Below are 18,067 nucleotides of genomic sequence, written 5' to 3' on the forward strand. Positions count from 1 at the left end.
TCAAACAGTAATTTCTTGAGAAATTACTAGAAAGAAGTAGGTGGATGACGTTAGGGTTCTGTTAACTTGGGAAAAACATCAGACGGACCATAACGGCACGTTAAAGTGAATGAAATGAGTTAAGTGGAAGATTCGAGAAATGAGCATCTTCAACACTTAGTCTCCACAACAAGAAAATCTAAGATGAAAAGCGTCCGCATGAAGTCAGGCAAACCCAAGTCACCCCAAATGGAAATACATGGCCGTTCTGGGTAGTGGGGAGATAAGATTCTCCCAGAGTACCAGAACGTCCAAAAGCATTTTTGTGACCGTTCTGTGTAGTTGGGGGATAAGATCCTCCTAGAGAACCAGAACGTCCGAACTTGTTTTTATGGCCGTCCTGGTTTGATGGGAGATAAACTCCTCCCAGAGTACCAGAACGTCCAAGTTCATATTAATGGCCGTCCTGGTCTGATAGGAGATAAACTCCTCCCAGAGTACCAGAACGTCCAAGTTCATATTAATGGCCGTCCTGGTCTGATAGGAGATAAACTCCTCCCAGAGTACCAGAACGTCCAAGTTCATATTAATGGCCGTCCTGGTCTGATAGGAGATAAACTCCTCCCAGAGTACCAGAACGTCCAGGTTCATATTAATGGCCGTTCTGGGCTGATTAGGAGATAATCTCCCCCCCAGAGTATCAGGACGTCCGCAATGCAATATCAGAGGAGGCGGCCAGTAAGTGTACGAGCCACCCCCTCTGAGGGGCAAATGTTTAGGGTAAAAATTCCCAAAATACGTGGCCCAATCTCATAGCGACACGTGGCCCAATTAATGGGCGACACGTGGCCCTATGAGAGTAAGACACGTGTCCCACTAATACGGGGACATTTGTCAGCCACGCAAGGAACCCTAAAGTGCCACAAAATGGCAAGGAGGAAAGGGGCTTCTGATGATGTCAGGCCCAAATCCCGAGAGAAAACATGAAAGCCGCAAAACGGCGCCCCTGATGACACGTGGCGACCTCTGATTGCGCAGCCAATCACGTCCCACGATTTTAGGGTAATAACCCTAAAAGGGCACATGCTCCCACCCCTATAAATACCCCAATCATTTATGATGGGAGGGGTGGAATTTAGGTGACATAAATACAAGAGCATTAAAAAACGCTCCAACTTCTCTCTACTTTCTCTCTCTAGCTTTTCCGTTTTCCGATCTCTAACTTGATCGTCGGAGGCGAATATTCCGATCACCGGAATATTCGTTGTTTTGCAGGTGTCCAAGTCCTTTGCCAGCAGAGCGCGACCAGTATCCTAGGGATTCACAAAATACCCCGAAACACAGTGCATTCAATGCTATTATTTGTTTATTTTTGATGATTATTGCTTATTTAATAGCAAAAAAATATCCCTGAGTGCACCATACACCTAGGGGTGGATAAAACACATCCCTTATAGCACCCAATTACTCATTTTCCTTTTTCAATCCAATATTTTCGAGCAAGCCCCAGTTACTCATCCTGAGTAACGAAATTTGTTACTCAAGTGGCATATATTGTAATTTTACACAATTTTTTTTATTATTAATTTTTTTGTTTTTTTTTAAAAAAACCTTCTGTGGACGTTTTTACCCCCAACTTAAAAGCACGAAATTACATCCGTGCCCCTTGAGTTACATTTGTTGTTACTCAGGATGAGTAACTTGTATTTCCTCAATATTTTCTTACTCTTATCATACAATGATACAAATACATAGCAAAATAATACGTGTATGTATATATATGTATATATGTTTATATTTTGTTTTGTAAAAGGAGTACTTCGTATATTCGTATTTCTCAAATTATTCAAGTATGTCCCATTATTTTGTTTATCATTTTACTATTGGGGCATAGGCAAGTGTGGCCCATTAGTGTCTTATCTGTAGTCGTTAGCGTCAATCATGCTATAAATGTACTTAACACTTAACAACTGAGACATTTCCACCTTCAACCATGTTACCTAGATTCAAAAGAACAAATGCACCATGATTATGGGATTTTTTTATTTTATTTTTTATTATTCTACCCTTATTTCTTAGGTGATAGTGACAACTACCCATTCAAATTGGAAGGGGGATAAGTTTCAAATTGCGTTGCCTCGCATTTTTATCTCGTAAGCATAATTCCTTATTAGCCACATAATACAGTACACGAAATAATGGTTACCAGTATTTATTTGTATGGTTTTTAAGATATAGATATTTAACTATTACAAATATCTTTAATTTTGTATTAAGTATGTGAAAAATTGATTATACTTTTGTTTAAATTTACGTATATTTTAAAGCTTGGCCAAATAATAAGTAGGATAGGTGTGAATAATACAACTAGTATAAAATTCAATGTTGTAGCAATATAATGCCAAAACAAACAAGAATTCAAAATTGAAGTTCTCTTTGTGCCTTTTTAATGCAAATGCATACTCCCTTCGTCTTTTAAAGTTTGCTATGTTTTCTTTAAGTTTTAAGTTATATTCTATGTTAATTACGTTTTATTATTTATATATTCGTCAATTTCATTCAACCATACTTTGTTGAAATAAAATATGACTGTGGGATAAACAATTGAGAACTAGAAGGTAGGATCCAAATTAAATATCCGAGCAATGAATTATATTCATAATACTAATACTTCGGGCCTGTTTTCTTCAGCTTAATCTTAGTTCAATTCAGCTCTAATCAATTCAGATCTTGATTTCATTCTCTCTTAAACAATTCATTTCAGCTCTAATCAGTTTAATTTAGTAAATCAGAACAGGCCCTTCGTACCAGCTACCAATAGCATGCATGAATAATGTTTAACTACCATGCATGACCACTGATAGAATTATAACTGTTTTGGGGAAGTGTGATGGAAAGGATATAAGGAGTGTTGGGAGGAACACAAAAACAGTGGTAGTGGCAACAGAGGGGCCCCTGGTAGATAGAGTAAATGAAGATAACATACAATACATTATTTAGTCAAGATACTACGTACTCAATACTCATACTATACATACTCATTATGTTTGGATAAATTGCATAGATTGGTGGATAGTGTAATTGTGAAACTTGGGACCTGCCTATAATGTAGTTCCATACACTTGATATGACCAAATATTTGGGCTTTGGGATATTTAGTTACCCTTGTTTAAAATACAAATGTTATCTAGGGAATAGCAATGTGGTGATGTGAGTAGAAAGGGTGCGCGAAAATCTTTATTGAAATTAACGAATAGAAATTAAATAGTCGTTATTGATGTACATTGAATTTATTTAAATTTAATTTTACTAAAATAAGTTAAAAGAAGGATGTGAAGAGGACATAGTCAAAGAAAATTGGATAGAGAAGTGAACCCGTGTTTCCATCTATTAGAACCTTTTTGGCTCTAGAAAGATCGATTTGGTTTATTAGAAGAAAAAAGAATTCGTCACTTTCCTAATGTTTTCTTGCTCGAATTAATTTCTAAATGAAGGAAAATATATAAATGCACACTTTTCCTTCCCTTCTTTTCTCTTCAAATCCTAACATTCAGATGGATTGTCAAATAAAATCACAATATGTTTAAAGCTCAAAATTTGAAACAATCATTTGATTCTCATTGACTTGTTTCAAGGAATAGCTAATGTCTTTATTGAAGATATTCCTTTACATTTTTTTCTATTAGCAAGTTGTACAAAACAGGAATATCCGATCCTCATTTCAATATCTTTAATTGCTTCAATCTTTTTTTTAAGACAAAATATAAATATATATATATATATAAATAATAAATAAATAAATACCCTTCAAAAAAATAAATAAATAAATAAATAAATAAATAAAAAGAAAACAAAAAATAAAAATGTAAATGAATATACTCTCTTTATTTTATTTTGTTCTACTCACTAGCTTGTATTTTATGCGGTTTTCAACGTGCATGTTTGACCAATTATATCTTTAATTGCGTACTAAAGTAAATTGTACAAGTAAAAGTTTGATACTTGAAAATTATACATTGAAATAATTCTAAACAAGATCACAAGTGATAATTATAGATATGTTCATTAATATCAATAGATGATCAAAATATTCTTGACCCAATAAATAATAAACGAGTTGAACAAAAAAGAACCGAGGTAGTATACAGCTCCACAGCTCAGTTAGCTTCCGTGTAAAACATGATTGAATCTAATCAACATAAAGGAACCAACTTGGCGGCCCTAGCACAACTCATACAACAATACAAGCATACTGAGATAGATTCTGCAACTTAACATCTTGAATTTTATAACAACTAACATTCTCATAATTTAGCAGACAATATTTTCATTAATTAATTTAATTTAAAAAATCAAACTTTATTTCCTTTTCTCTACACAACTGTGGTGTAGAATCTACGTTTGTCGGTGCTGCATGTGACAAGATTTACGTATATCAATTTAATTTTATTCTATGAAAATCTTAACAGCCGGCTTCATCTTTTGGAAGTGTATACCTTAATTATTAAGCAATAATATTATTCAAACCCGCGTATTATACAACTGGTATCATGGTATGCTATTTACGTGTGACAATGTGACATAATTTAAGGATAATATATAATTTTATATAATAATATACGAACTACATATAAACTGTATTAATTGGTTAAAGTATTGAATGTGAATCGGTTATATTCAAGTTATGAGACATAAGCATGTTTATATCATCATTTACAGAATTACGGAGTATTGCATTAAAGTGTTACCTAAGATAAAAACTCAACTCCCGTAAAATATGAGAAACGGGCATATCAAAATTAGACGGAGAGAGCATTGACCTTTTTTTCTTACAAAATAAGAAAGAAAGATGTTATTCTAACCTCTATGGTTAGATAATCTTAAAGTTGTATACCTTTATTCATAAGTAAAAGCCGTAGATTTTGAATTTGACTGTTCAAAATAACAGAGTAGAAGGTAAATAAAAGTCAAAGACCTAAAGTTTGTACATACTGCCTAATAATACTTCGTAATTTACTTCAATGTACAGTACATAATATAGTTGGCATGCAAATATTAATCTAGTTAGAATGTCAAATTTATAATTAAGACGTGAAGAGGATTATTGAAGGTAATGAGGCCATGAACAGGAGAGAGAAAACGCCATATACATGTCGACAACATGGTAATCAACTAAGCCATGAACGAGCTACTAGCTACCTACATGCTAGTGACTTGCCTGACCCCCATAATTAACGATAAATCATTATTAATTAAGAGACTTTTTAGTATTAATTATTCGACAATTTACATACTTTTTGTATCGTTCAACTCGCTAATGAGCATCTTATGTCGCGAAAGTATGAGAGATTTTACCATTTCAAAGTTGTGGTAAACATGACACCTTATTACGAATTTTCTAAAAACAGTCGTTGTAGAATAAATAAAATAAAATTTGTAAGGCATAAAAATTATTCAATGAAGGTGACATACTAATCACACAATTGCTGATAGTCATTTCCCCAAAAAAAAAAAATAAATAAAAATTGCTGAGTCATTCTGTTCTTAATTAGATCCTTTGACAATTGCATCTGCAATTAAGGCAATGGAAGAACTGTTCAGCCCATTAGAGATTTGATAGGCCCAAAAGAGGTAAGAAGTTGTAATGGGCCTTGCCAACAGCCCAATATGGTACCAAAGGGACAGTCTCAGCAGATCATTGCTAATGGGAACACTGAGGATCCAGTCTCCGCCTACAATGTCAGTCCCTGACGAGATCTCCAAGGTTACCATCTTTGGCGTTCTTCTCTTCTCTTTCCTCTTCACATTTCAGTCAATGAATGGGCGGTTTTCAAATCGGAGTGGGATGACAGGGACATATAACCGCGGTAAGTGTGCAGGTACTGATAGTATGGACATAACCAACACTTGCAAAGTGAAGACATTTTACAATATGAAATTGATAGGTGGGCCAAACCATGAACTCATGAATAGAATGAATTTAGATAGACCCCTTAGGGCTTTTTGGGAACCCCAAGTATTTGAAAAGTGGAGGAAGTACTATTTTGGTATTTGTTACTCCATACTTAACAATCAACAATCCTCATTATTCTCCCCCACAAAAAAAAAAAAAAAAAAAAAAAACAAAAAAAAAAAAAACTCATTGTTGATTTTGGCTGTTTGTGACCAATTGTTCACAATGAAGCTTTTTTTGAATGAAAAGTGCACGGTTCAACACCTGCTAAATCATTGTTTTACATCAAACTAAAAAACTTCCACTGTAAGATACACATACACGAAGTAAACTATGATACTGCATTGCAGCATAATCACAAAGCAACAGGCGGCTTTTACTTTTACTTCTTCCCCATTTCTGTAGTATTTTTTTTTTTTTTTTTTCAAATACAGTTACTGTCATACAAAAAAGACTACACAGATTTAAGACTACAAAATCTGTACATATAATCACTCTTGCACCAGGAACTTAGTGTTGACAACTGAAAATGATAGCTAGGATGTTATCAAATTCCGGCATAGAAAAAATACTGCCAGATAAGAATGAATTTGAACCTTTTACGTACGGCTATGGTCATAGGCTCCTAGTGGTCTTGAAAAGAATCATGTATGCTTGTAGCCATTCCATTAATACCAAAGTGCACCTACTTGAATACTCGAAAGAAAGCAAGACCAACAGCAACAGTGGAGGCAAGCGTACCGATGCAGAATCTGATCAACTCTACCTTTCCAGCTTCCAGTTGAGCTTTCAGCGCATTAATTTCCTGGAGGCCAAGGTTTATGAATCAATCATTTAATCCAAAGTTAACCTCAAAATACTTTAGCCTCAAAATTGAAGCCACAACTCAGCTCAACTCAACTCAAGATGCGATGTTACTTTACACCAATTAATTCTCTTGTCAAGCAAATATTGAATTGAAATGTCAATATGCAATCAGCCATGCAAATGCAATCCTCAACTGAAGCTCTAAAATTAAATGAGGGCATAATTACTCACTCGATCGAGTTTATTGGTAAGGTTGTTGTTTTCTGCCTTCTGATTAGCAAGTTCATCACGTATGCGCCTGCATGCATATTAACTATAAGCTCAGGCAGAGTAAACAAGGACGTCGAATGAGACAAAATATCACCAGAAAAAACTGCTAAATCAAGTAAATAAAGTATTTTCAGTGCTCACCCTTTTTCAAGATTTAAATCCAAACGCTGTCCAGCTGTTACCTTGTCAACTTCATACCTATTCCAAATATCAATTAAATTCTAGACCAAGGATTAAATCCAGATATCCAGTTTAAGTAAACAAGAAATATACGTAGTGATAGAACTCACTTCAGCTCACTACGCAGCTTTTCAATATCATTCTGAAGCTTTTCATTCTCTCTTTGTAACAAGGAAAAATGATGATCCTGCAAACGATAAAAAGTAGTTCAAAGTAAGAAATATGAGAGTTGCATTTTTGGTCTCTCTAAACAAGGAAATTAATGTCCCTGCTAACAACAATCGAACCGTAGTCGTTGATAGAAAATTGCCTTATGTTATGAAGATATGCACTTGGAATTATATCTACCCCCCCACCCCCCTGCAGTGCCTTAGTCAATCATGTTTCAAAAGTATATTCCCTTCATTTCTTAATCGCACAAAGCCACAATTAAATTTTGTGGCCAAATGTTTGACAAAATCTTGATAGTTAATTCAATAATTTTGACAGCCCAAATTCTAAAACAAATCTATCTATGCTAACAGACAAACAATATACAATTTTGGACAAGTTAATGATGAGGTTAGTAAATTTAACCCATCATCATTCAAGTCACAAGTAAATCTGAAGTAATATTTTGAAGTAGTACTATAAGTTATAAATCAGTCACTTACATAGTTACATCCATTTGAATCTATGGCATACAGGGATAGTTGTCGCTGTTTATTCAGCTGCATACAATTATCCTAGCCTATGATAAGTGTATGCAGCTGAATTTATACCTAGCCTACCTAAAGTTTATTGGTTAACAACTATATCAAGAAGCGGTTTACAAAATAAATAAAAAATAATAAAAAATTCACAAATATAGTGTACAACACATTAGATTTTTTAGATGTTGACTTTTCACAACTCACCAATAGAATGTTAAATAAGGGGAAAAAAAACCAAATAGGAATACAGACAATTAGTTATATACATACACACTTACACAGTCATTAACTAATTAGAAATTTCATTAAACATCCCAGAATAAAAAAAATGGACAAACACAGTCGGAAGGAGGGAGATGATGACAATGATCAGTTCATCACATCAACTAAATCGCAAAAAGTCTTTTTGCTCTCAACAGATACAATTATTGTAATCAACATTTATCATGTACTTTGGCCACATTTTTCTGATAACTAATAGAGAGGCTTTAAATCTCATATTAAAAGCTCTTGCAGTATAATTAATCATATATGTTGTCAGACTTGTCACTCTCAATGCAGAATAGATTGATTTTATATCTTCAATATTTACACTCCAAAATCAATAACCCTTCGGTCTTCAATGATGCCACAATTTTCACCTTATCAGAAACATAGTGCAACAAAGAAACATCTTCACCCAGCAAGTAGACAAAGAAGTGCAATAAAACTGAGATGTGAGGAGGAGAGTTCTCAATTGGCACTGTTTGGAAGTTGGGATGAATGTTTAAAGCTTGAGGGTGTGACTAACAATACAATGATAGTCTCACTTATTACTCTATAAGCCTTGAGATAACTAAAATCAAACAAAAAACTATTTAAACTTTCAACAATGGTAAGACTGCTAGTTAATAATTCAGCTCAAATTCACCATTTTGCCTTACACTCCCAAATTTTCCAAAATAATATCAACATTAACCTCGATACATTTACGTTAAGGGGTTTCTTAGGCAGAAAGGGGTATTAAAAGTACAAAAATCCTATTGACAACATGATTTTTACAATGAACAAGAATAACAAGCTATTTTTAATCTGGCATTTATCCAACCGTGGTTAAGGGATATTTCTAATGAACATATCAATACAGCACAAGTATCACTTGCCATAAGAAGGTCCACAATCTCCAAGCGAGGAACATCTTTTCCCTGCACTGTTCCTTTTTCCTAGCTCACATGACACGATTTTTAATGCTGTAAATTCAGCTTAGCTTTCTTGTCAATAGAATAACTTACTTTTCCTCAGTTACATACAGAGTATTCAGGAGGTAAAAAGGTGTAAGACAAGTGACTCTCGCTCTTTATGAAGATCTCTACCAGATTTAATTTGCTTTTAAAATAACCATGAAAAGCTCCAGGTATTATACAGGGTAGGAGTCATATTGTAGTCTGGTCCATATGCTTTATTCAAGTAATTGAGAAGTAGAATTACAAGGGGGAGGTGAGGTTTATCAGGACAGCATAAGGAAGAAGACAATATAAGAGGAGCTGGAATGAAAAGGAAAAAAAAAAAAAATGAAAAATGAAAAAAAAGGGCTTGCAGTTCCTGTTATGTGAAACTATAAGCCTTATCCAGGCATTCCAACTTTTCAGACAGAAAGGGCGAATTCATCAGTGAGTTATCACCAATGGGAAGGTAACACCCAAGATAAGTGATGAGTCCGAATAAGCAAGTGCAAGCTGCAGGTCAATCAATGTTCATCCTTTCAATATATATGATATTGCAAAGTTTGTTGCACTGTATTTAAAAACTACGGAGTATATTCTCCATATTTTCAGTCAAAAAAACTTGTATTAAAAAGACCCTTTGTACGTTAAGTGAATTGTCTGCTTGAACAAATAAAATTTTAAAAATCCTATCCTAATTGACAATCTCACAGAAATAAGGCGTTTTTTTTTTTTTTTTTTTTTTTTTTTTCACAAATGGGACAGAATAGAAAGGCAATGACTAGTTGATAAAAAGACTTCAGGTGGAACAAGACAAGCCTACGGTGTATACTGTTAACAAACCAAATTGCTCTCCAGGAGAGTACATTCAATTGCTCAAACATGAGAATCTTTCAGACTGTAGTTCTGGAATTGCTACACTAACATAATTTTGGATCAATTTGACACATATTCAAGTGAATCAAGTCATCCAACCAAATAGAAATCAATCCATATTCATGCAGTAAATACAAAGTATCTATCATGGAATTTCTCCATTACAAAGCACTTCACATAGATGGGAAATGAACATAGAGCTTCTTATTTTTATAGTACACCATCACTTTGAATAACATTTCATGCTTAATCTTCAATAAATTTTGCAAGGCAAGCAAGTATAGAGTACTAATAGCTTGTTTTTATACCTGAGAGGTTTTTACTTCACCTTTGAATCTGGAAATGTTTGAATCCTGAAGCATTTCCGTCTACACCACATTCAGACAACAATAGATCAATAAGTTCGATGGAAGCATACGGAAACCTTAATAATACTCTACTACTCGTATTAGTCGTATATAACAAATCCGGAGATATTGAAAAACAAAACAAACCATAATTATACCTTTTGCATTTCCGACTTAGAAACAAAGGATTGTGACATATTCTCCATGCTGTCACCAACAACTTGAATAATTGCATTTGTTATTGCCTCAGCCTGCTTCTGCGGAACACCTTGTGCCTCCAAATTCCTCACCTATATTATTCATCAACAATTAATTTGCATACTCAAACCTAAAATCTCAATAGATTTGTCATGTTCCGCAAATCAGCCAAATTAATAGTACAAGTTCTAGCAATTAAATCGCAAACAGGCAAAAACAGCATGATATTGCAATGTACTTATTTTTACTACAAAATCAGCCATTAAAAGAACCACAATTCAGAGTATAAGAAATATTGAATCTGAAACTACAAAATGAAGTATAATACTATAATTTCAACGCAAATATTTTAATTTAACAACTGAACGCAGATAAAATATGCACAAAATTTTAACAAAATCAAAGAAATCATCACGAAATCGGATAAAATGAGAAGAGAAATGTAGTACCAGAGCTAAAGTATCAACAAGTAATCCACGCCGATTATTATTGGGAGCTTGAAGCTGAGAGAATTGCCGGAAATTACGATTGAATCGGCTAATCTGCGGATCCACAGCTGCAAAACCTCTCGAATTAGCGAAGAACCCACTCGAATTTACACCGAATTGAATCGCGCGCTTAGCAGCAGCCATTGAAGAATCAGATTAAATTTGGTAAAATTTTATCTACGAATTTCGACGAATTAAACGAGCTTTAGCAACAAGAAATTGGAAGAATTTTAAGCGAAGAATTCCACCATTTTTTCTGGAAAATTGAATCGGAAAAGCGAAGAAGAAAGTGGCGGGAGACAAAGGGAGAGAAAAAGAGGAGAGAGAAAGAAATGGAGGAGGAAAAGGGGCGGCCTATAAAATGGGAAGTTTCAGGGAAGATATTCAGCGAGTCGTATTGGCGTGTATAGTACTCCCGACCCCGGGATGCTTTGCTTCCGTGTTCATGTAGTCAAACTGATAAATCACACCCAACATAGACAAAATTGTACAACTATAATGTAATTACGTCTTCTCTTAAGACCGTAGCCTAATTTTCATCATAATCTCAATCCAGGTAAAGAGCGGAAGATGGAAATTGATCTCATGATCCCCAGAAATCGGGAAAGAAGCTCTAGCCAGTTAAACTATCCTTATCATATGAATTTTTAAGTGGTACGTAATTATGATGACTTAATAAACAAAACATTGAATATAATGTTGGTGGTACATATGCAAATCATAAATGTTTAAATTTGTGAATTTCATCTCTTTAACTTTCATTTGATCTCTTTTAAAACCATGATTTACTTGTTTGATATAATGATATTAATTAAGTGTATCTATACATACTGTACATATCGGCTGAGTAAACTAGTGAGGATGCCAAACACTGCTCCAATGTGGGTACAAGCCTACAACTATTTACAAGAACAATTCTAAGAATAATTATATTGGATCAGTGCTTAAGTTAATGTCACATGTTTAGTATCATATATAAATACTTAAAACAATATTAACTGAAAAGGTTCTTTCTTTATTACAATACTAACCAACACTTGTTCATGGTACATAGCATAAATTTAAATTGAAATTTGAAAAATGATACTCAAAATATTTCGTGAAGCAAGCCTCAACCAAGTATCCAATCATAAAGTTAAAAAAAGCCTAAGGGCCTGTTCTTTTCAGCTTAATTTCAGTTTAATTCAATTAAGTTCAGCTCCTAATTTCCAGCTCTCAATAACCACTCATAAACAATTCATTTCAGCTCTATTCAGTTCAGTTCAGCTCAGTTCTAATCAGTTTAGTTTTGTTCATTTCACTTGAGCAAAGTATAACCGTATAATGAAAAAAAATTAAATAAATATAATTCTGATCGTCGATATTATTAAGATCTGACGGTTGATATTACTTATTTCATTAATCTTTCTTTTCTTTGTTTTCCCCCTTGGGAGCTTCTCACTTGTACGCTGCACCCCACTTTCTCTCTCCTCCATTGAAGCGCACTCCGAGTTCTTCATTGAAGCGGCTTCTTGGTTTTCTTTGCTTCACTGAAGAAGTTTCTGAGGTAAGGTGTTTTCAACTATCTTTTTAATCATCTTATCAATTTCAAATTCTAGGGTTTAATTTCGCATTATCGTTCTAGTTGTCAGTATTGTTAATTTAGGGTTCTTATAACGTCGATTCTTTCTTGAATTACTGAACTTTTGTTTACAATTACTGTAGTTTTGAAGGGTTATAACGAATGATTTTGTTGCTAGATTATTGATATGTGCAATTTACGTTGATATTCATAAGCCAGAAAGATTTTATGTGGTTTTTTGAGACTAATTTGAGAATTGAGTCAAATTTGGTTGTTAATGTGTTGCATTATTTAAACCTAATCAGATGAGCTTGGTTTTTGAGGCTCGTCGAGCTTTGATCTCTAGCCGAGCATGTCTAAAGCCAAGTCGAGCCTACTCCTATGCAGGCTCGGCTTGAAGGTTTAGCAATTATTATGGAATCTCTTTGTGTTGGACCTACTCATAGGCTCTGGCTAATCTGGATACGAGCCGGGCTCAAACTCGGGACATGGTTAAGCTGTCCCAAATATTCCTTCTTTCCTGAAACATTAATCACTTTACTATGATGGTAGTAGTTGTTGATATCAGTTTCTCGTTCTGTTCAAACCAAGGTTAAAAATTACCGAAATGGGGCAAAATCAATTGTTGGTTCATTGTGAAACATAGTGAATTTTCTGAATAGTTTCGCTTATGCTGGAATCATATATGTGAAGGCCTATTTAGGGAAACAGTGCGATAATGAATTCTTGGCATGGGAGACTGAGGGAGATGGGTAAAGGGATTTATTTGATGTCAAAATACTTGGGTAGTGCCTTCAGTTTCATGGTACACTTACAATAATTGTAATTTTTTTTCAAAATATTTATTAGTTTATTACTGGTATATACTGGGAACCAAGGGCTTGTTAGCTGAATGTTTAAGGTCACCATGATAATTTAGGGGTAGTTTGAAGGAGTAAATGGCTCAAATTAATACTCAGTTAATCATCAAAATGACCGAATCCTTCTACATTTTGACGGAAAGTTATTATTTGTCCTATCTTTGCAGGACACCAATTATTGAGAGTGGACTCTTTGAAATTCTCCCCTTTTTTTGGAGTATAAATGGCTTCTTTATTCAAGGTAAGACGAACACCCCCCCCCTTCTCCCTCCAAAAAACCCCCTTTATTGTACTGTTTGTTGTAGCTGCCTATCACATGTAAATGCTTAAGAAATTGAATGACATGTGGGACATTAGAAAGCTATTCTTGATATCAACAAGTTTGGACAAAGTTAAGGTGTTTGTTAAATACCAAAATCTTAGGTAAAGAGGTGTAGAAAATTTATATTAGATGCATAAATATTATAACAGTAATTTGCTTGACTATAAGCATTTTACAAATTAGTACATATGGAGTTTTGAATATGGGTTAGAATTGCAATGGCCATCTTGCCAGATAGGCTGTACACCAGTACTCATCCTTGACTATTACAGAACATTTGCTGTAAAGTATTTATGGCTTTTGATATATTTTGTCAACATTCTATACTCCAACATAGGTAGATCCTGGAATAACGTGAATGGTTGTAAACTAATGATTTCCTATCATTTATCAGAAAAAGATTTTTTTGACACAGACTGTCAGTTAAGATTTTTGTTGTTTTTTTGAGTTGCAATTTCCCTAGATTTAAGTTTTAAGTTTTGAGTTTGTATGAATGAAGATTTTATTATTATCTACAACTATGCAACTGCTAGCCATAGGGTAAGTTGCAGTTGATTTCATGACATATGGACTACATTGCATGCTTAGCATCTACTTGTTTGTAATTAGTTTTTTTATTTTAATTTTTTTTAAAATATTTTTTTTTTATCTTAAGCTTATTGTAAAATCTTAGGCATTCATGTAATATTGAGCTTTTGATCTTTGGCTTGTATTTGAAAGAATTGGTTTTCTTTGTGAAACCCGAAATTTTGACTTGATCCTGTTATCACGGGTCAAAGCTCAGTTCTATCAGATGATTGAGCCATCCCTCGGCTCTAATTGAAATGGTGCCCACTTTTGTTTTAGATTCCCATAATGAACATCCTGCCAGAGCAGTACATGTATTGGTTAGTGTGTAATGTTTCCTTGACATATCTTCATTACTGTATCGTAATCAGGATTTAAATAAGCTCTCTGCGTACCGAGATAGAAGATTTCCTGGATCCCAAGAAGAATTTGAGGAAGCACTCAAGAACTCAACGACTGTCTATATTGGAAACATGTCTTTCTATACAACAGAAGAGCAAGTTTATGAGCTATTTTCTCGGGTTGGAGAGATTAAAAAGATGATTATGGGTTTGGATAAGAATTCAAAAACTCCTTGTGGTTTTTGTTTTGTATTGTAAGGACCACTTCTCTTCATATATACTAGTCTGAGGTGTATGGAATTTGCACTAAATCATACAGAGTACATGATTTTTTAAAGTATGCCATGGAAACAGTTGATTAGATAAACATGGCATACTTTAAAAACTTAATGTGTATTTCTGGAAATTGATAAATGATTTTATGAGACACGATTTGGTGATACCTTATTTGATAAATATTTTCTTCTCACTTACCTTTTGCATTTCAGTTTAAACCTCTTCTCTGCCCTCATCTTACATTATGAACGAAGAATATATTTTGAAAATTATTGAGCTTTTATAATAATTATTATTTTGTTCCACCCTAGCTTTTCTAGTTTCAAATTTTCACCCTTATTTTTTTTGCAGACTGTTCTCAACTAGAACAAACTTATTGTGTATAATAATTTATCTTTTTTTGTATAAAAATTTTTTTTGGTTATTTGCTAACTGTGCATCAACGAACTTGACAATTGTTTTGACTTGGTGCAAAATATGTGATTAAATTTTCCGTACATCTTATTACAACATCAAATTATATTTGACAGATACTATTCCCGTGAAGATACTGAAGATGCTGTGAAGTATATAAGTGGTACAATTCTTGACGATCGCCCTATCCGTGTGGACTTTGACTGGGGTTTTCAAGAGGGCAGGCAATGGGGACGTGGTCGAAGTGGTGGTCAGGTCTGTTTGTCATGTTGTGTCTCATTTTCTCTCTTTTTTTGCTAGTTTTTTTTTGAAGTTAGATATCTCATTGTTTAGCTCTTACCTTTCTGCTTATTCTTTCACTGCCCATTTTTCCAGGTGCGGGACGAATATCGCACTGACTATGATCCTGATATCCTTTTTCTATTTAAGTAAAAAATCTCAGTTAATTTTATTGGTATTGTGGTTATTGCTCTATCTGAAGGTCGTTTGCTTTATGTTATTCCTATGAGAGTGTGCTGTCATGTCATATCTCAGATATGCTTTATTTTCAATAGGATTAGGGTTCTGCTGTATCTTAGCAGGACCAAAGTCAGGCCTCTTGATTATATGCTCACCTTTTGTTCATTTTTTATTGCTTTTAAGCTAGTAGATATGATTTTTAATTAGAAGATCAGCTTGTACAGTGGTTATACATACAACATCATACCGAACCCATTGCCTTTTTCTCGTCTGCCATTACTGTTGGGGTTCTTGGGACTGAGGGTTTTAAGTGCTGGTTAATTTATATGTTTTTACTAACCTTGCTAACTGATGTACCATTCTTGTAATTGCTCATCATTCAATCAGTTACCTTAACTCATCATACGTAGGGGTGGTTATGGAAAATTGGTCCAGAGAGAGCTTGAGGTGCAGAGGACGCTTGTGGATTATGGTGCTGGAGCTCTGGGAGCTTTTCAGCCTGTTATGCCATCTAATAACTGTAAGCTCTTATATTATATCTTGATAATTTTTGGCACATCATGGCAAACCAAGAAACCCGAATGTAGGCTATAATTATTAAATAGTACTGATAGTTAGTATTTCAAATTTGTGTTTGCCTCTTAAAACTCACTAATGCTTACTACTTGGCAAGTATAAATTGAAACAGTATAGTGTACCGACTTACTTTTTACAATAGTTATCTTTTCAACTAATTACTTCAGATTGTTAACGGTGAAAGTGATGACAAATATTAATGCAGATGGTAGAAATGAAAGAAGCCATGGTCATGGAGGCAACTACCGGCACGGCAGAGGTAACCCCTATGTCACTTCATAATTTTCTTTCACAGCGTCCTATTGGTTAGTGAGTCAACTCTTGCTTTCTCTGAAATCTGAAATGATTTGTTTTTTGGACTAAAAGATTTCCATCGGAAGCGACACCGTGAGGACGATCGTCATCCTGTTGACGTGCCAAAGAGAAGTGAGCATGAACCCCGTAGGAACGTTGACCATGAATCTAGACCGGTGGGTTTTATCTCTTTTAAACCTTGGTTGTTATTCAGTTTTTCCGTCGATGGCTTTACCTCTTAAGAGGTAGAAGCCTGGCAGGTGTGAACCACCAGCTATGTTTGGCTTTTTTGAGGAGGGCTGCTGCTAATTTATTTGCAAATCATGCAGGAGAAAAATCCACGTTTCCGTGAAAGTGGGGACTCTGATGAAGATGAAGATGAAGATCGAAAGCGTCGTACTTAGGCAGACTAGGTAATAGCTGAAAGCATTGTTGATGATTGAAGCTCAAGAGTGTTTAGATTGCAATTAAACTGTAACTTCTGTATTTTGATAGTTTATCTTTTAAATGTTGTACATCGGTTTAGGTTTGATGATCCCAAAAATCTGTTCATGCAGCCTCTGAGTGTTGAAAGGTGCAACACTCTTGATATGAGCATGTGAATTTTTTCATTGTGAAATCTTATGTCTCACTGCTGCCATAATTTTATGTTATGGACTACGAAGAAAGTTCGGTACGAAGTTGCTATCTGGACGACGGAATTAGTAATACCTTAGACCTTTTTACTTCTGAAATACTTCCTTGGATATCTCTACTGAGTGTCCAGAAACGGATTCATAATTTTGGCATTTATCAAGACAAGATATTACATATTGGATTTATATAAAGATGTCTGCCTGGCCTAAAAATAAACAGGGGGCATATGGAGTAACTTGAAATTAGTACTGGGAATCATGTGCAGGTTTTTGCCCTACCGGATTATGATTTTGAGTGACCAACTGTCATGCTAGTTATCTAACACCGTCACAACTACGTGAATTAGTAAAAAGTTTCTTTTGTGCATGCCGTGAATTTTCATATATTCGGATAAATATATTTCCTTCGTTTCTTTTTAATTGGTACATTTTCTTATTATGTTTTACTCGTATGTAAATAGTGAAGTAAGGTTTGAGTAAAATGGAGAGTCGAACAGGTAATAGTTTCTTAAGTATACCATTTTTTTTTTTCCATTTGAGTGCACCTAAGGCCCTTAATGTTCTATTCCACTTATGGTAATGTACCATTTTATTTTACTCTCATCAATAATGGGGTTCATTATTTTACTATATTACCATCTCTCGCTCCAACAGTCCAACAAGATGTATGTCCCTTATATTTAGCACAAAAGGTACTTCAGTAATTTAATGACCAGTGAACAACTTCCTCTGCTCCTCTTAAGATTAAGATTGCCTTATTGAAGTATTGT

At 34.4% G+C, this 18,067-nt stretch overlaps 2 protein-coding genes across 3 annotated transcripts; one reads left to right on the forward strand and one right to left on the reverse strand.

Moving 5' to 3' along the window:
• Positions 1-6,259: 6,259 nt before the first annotated feature.
• On the reverse strand, positions 6,260-11,420 carry LOC145620637 (protein FMP32, mitochondrial-like). The gene is made up of 7 exons (XM_081675338.1): positions 10,954-11,420; positions 10,465-10,596; positions 10,268-10,327; positions 7,300-7,376; positions 7,151-7,207; positions 6,971-7,037; positions 6,260-6,737 (listed from the first exon to the last, which is right to left on the reverse strand). The coding sequence occupies exons 1-7, from the start codon at positions 11,134-11,136 to the stop codon at positions 6,618-6,620; spliced, it is 696 nt and encodes a 231-aa protein (XP_081531464.1). The 5' UTR covers positions 11,137-11,420; the 3' UTR covers positions 6,260-6,617.
• Positions 11,421-12,404: 984 nt separating this feature from the next.
• LOC145620428 (nuclear cap-binding protein subunit 2-like) lies at positions 12,405-17,315 on the forward strand. Of its 2 annotated transcripts, XM_081675106.1 has the most exons (10): positions 12,405-12,538; positions 13,581-13,654; positions 14,674-14,897; positions 15,450-15,588; positions 15,709-15,742; positions 16,199-16,312; positions 16,574-16,627; positions 16,735-16,838; positions 16,992-17,075; positions 17,189-17,315. In XM_081675106.1, exons 2-9 carry the CDS (start codon positions 13,637-13,639, stop codon positions 17,064-17,066), a joined length of 762 nt encoding a protein of 253 aa, XP_081531232.1. In that variant the 5' UTR covers positions 12,405-12,538; positions 13,581-13,636; the 3' UTR covers positions 17,067-17,075; positions 17,189-17,315. The 2 variants fall into 2 exon arrangements, with proteins under 2 accessions (XP_081531232.1, XP_081531231.1); XM_081675105.1 differs by having other exon boundaries at positions 16,992-17,315.
• Positions 17,316-18,067: the final 752 nt, after the last annotated feature.

Source organism: Chenopodium album, chromosome 27 (genome assembly GCF_948465745.1).
Source record: "Chenopodium album chromosome 27, dcCheAlbu1.1, whole genome shotgun sequence".
NCBI lineage: Eukaryota > Viridiplantae > Streptophyta > Magnoliopsida > Caryophyllales > Amaranthaceae > Chenopodium > Chenopodium album.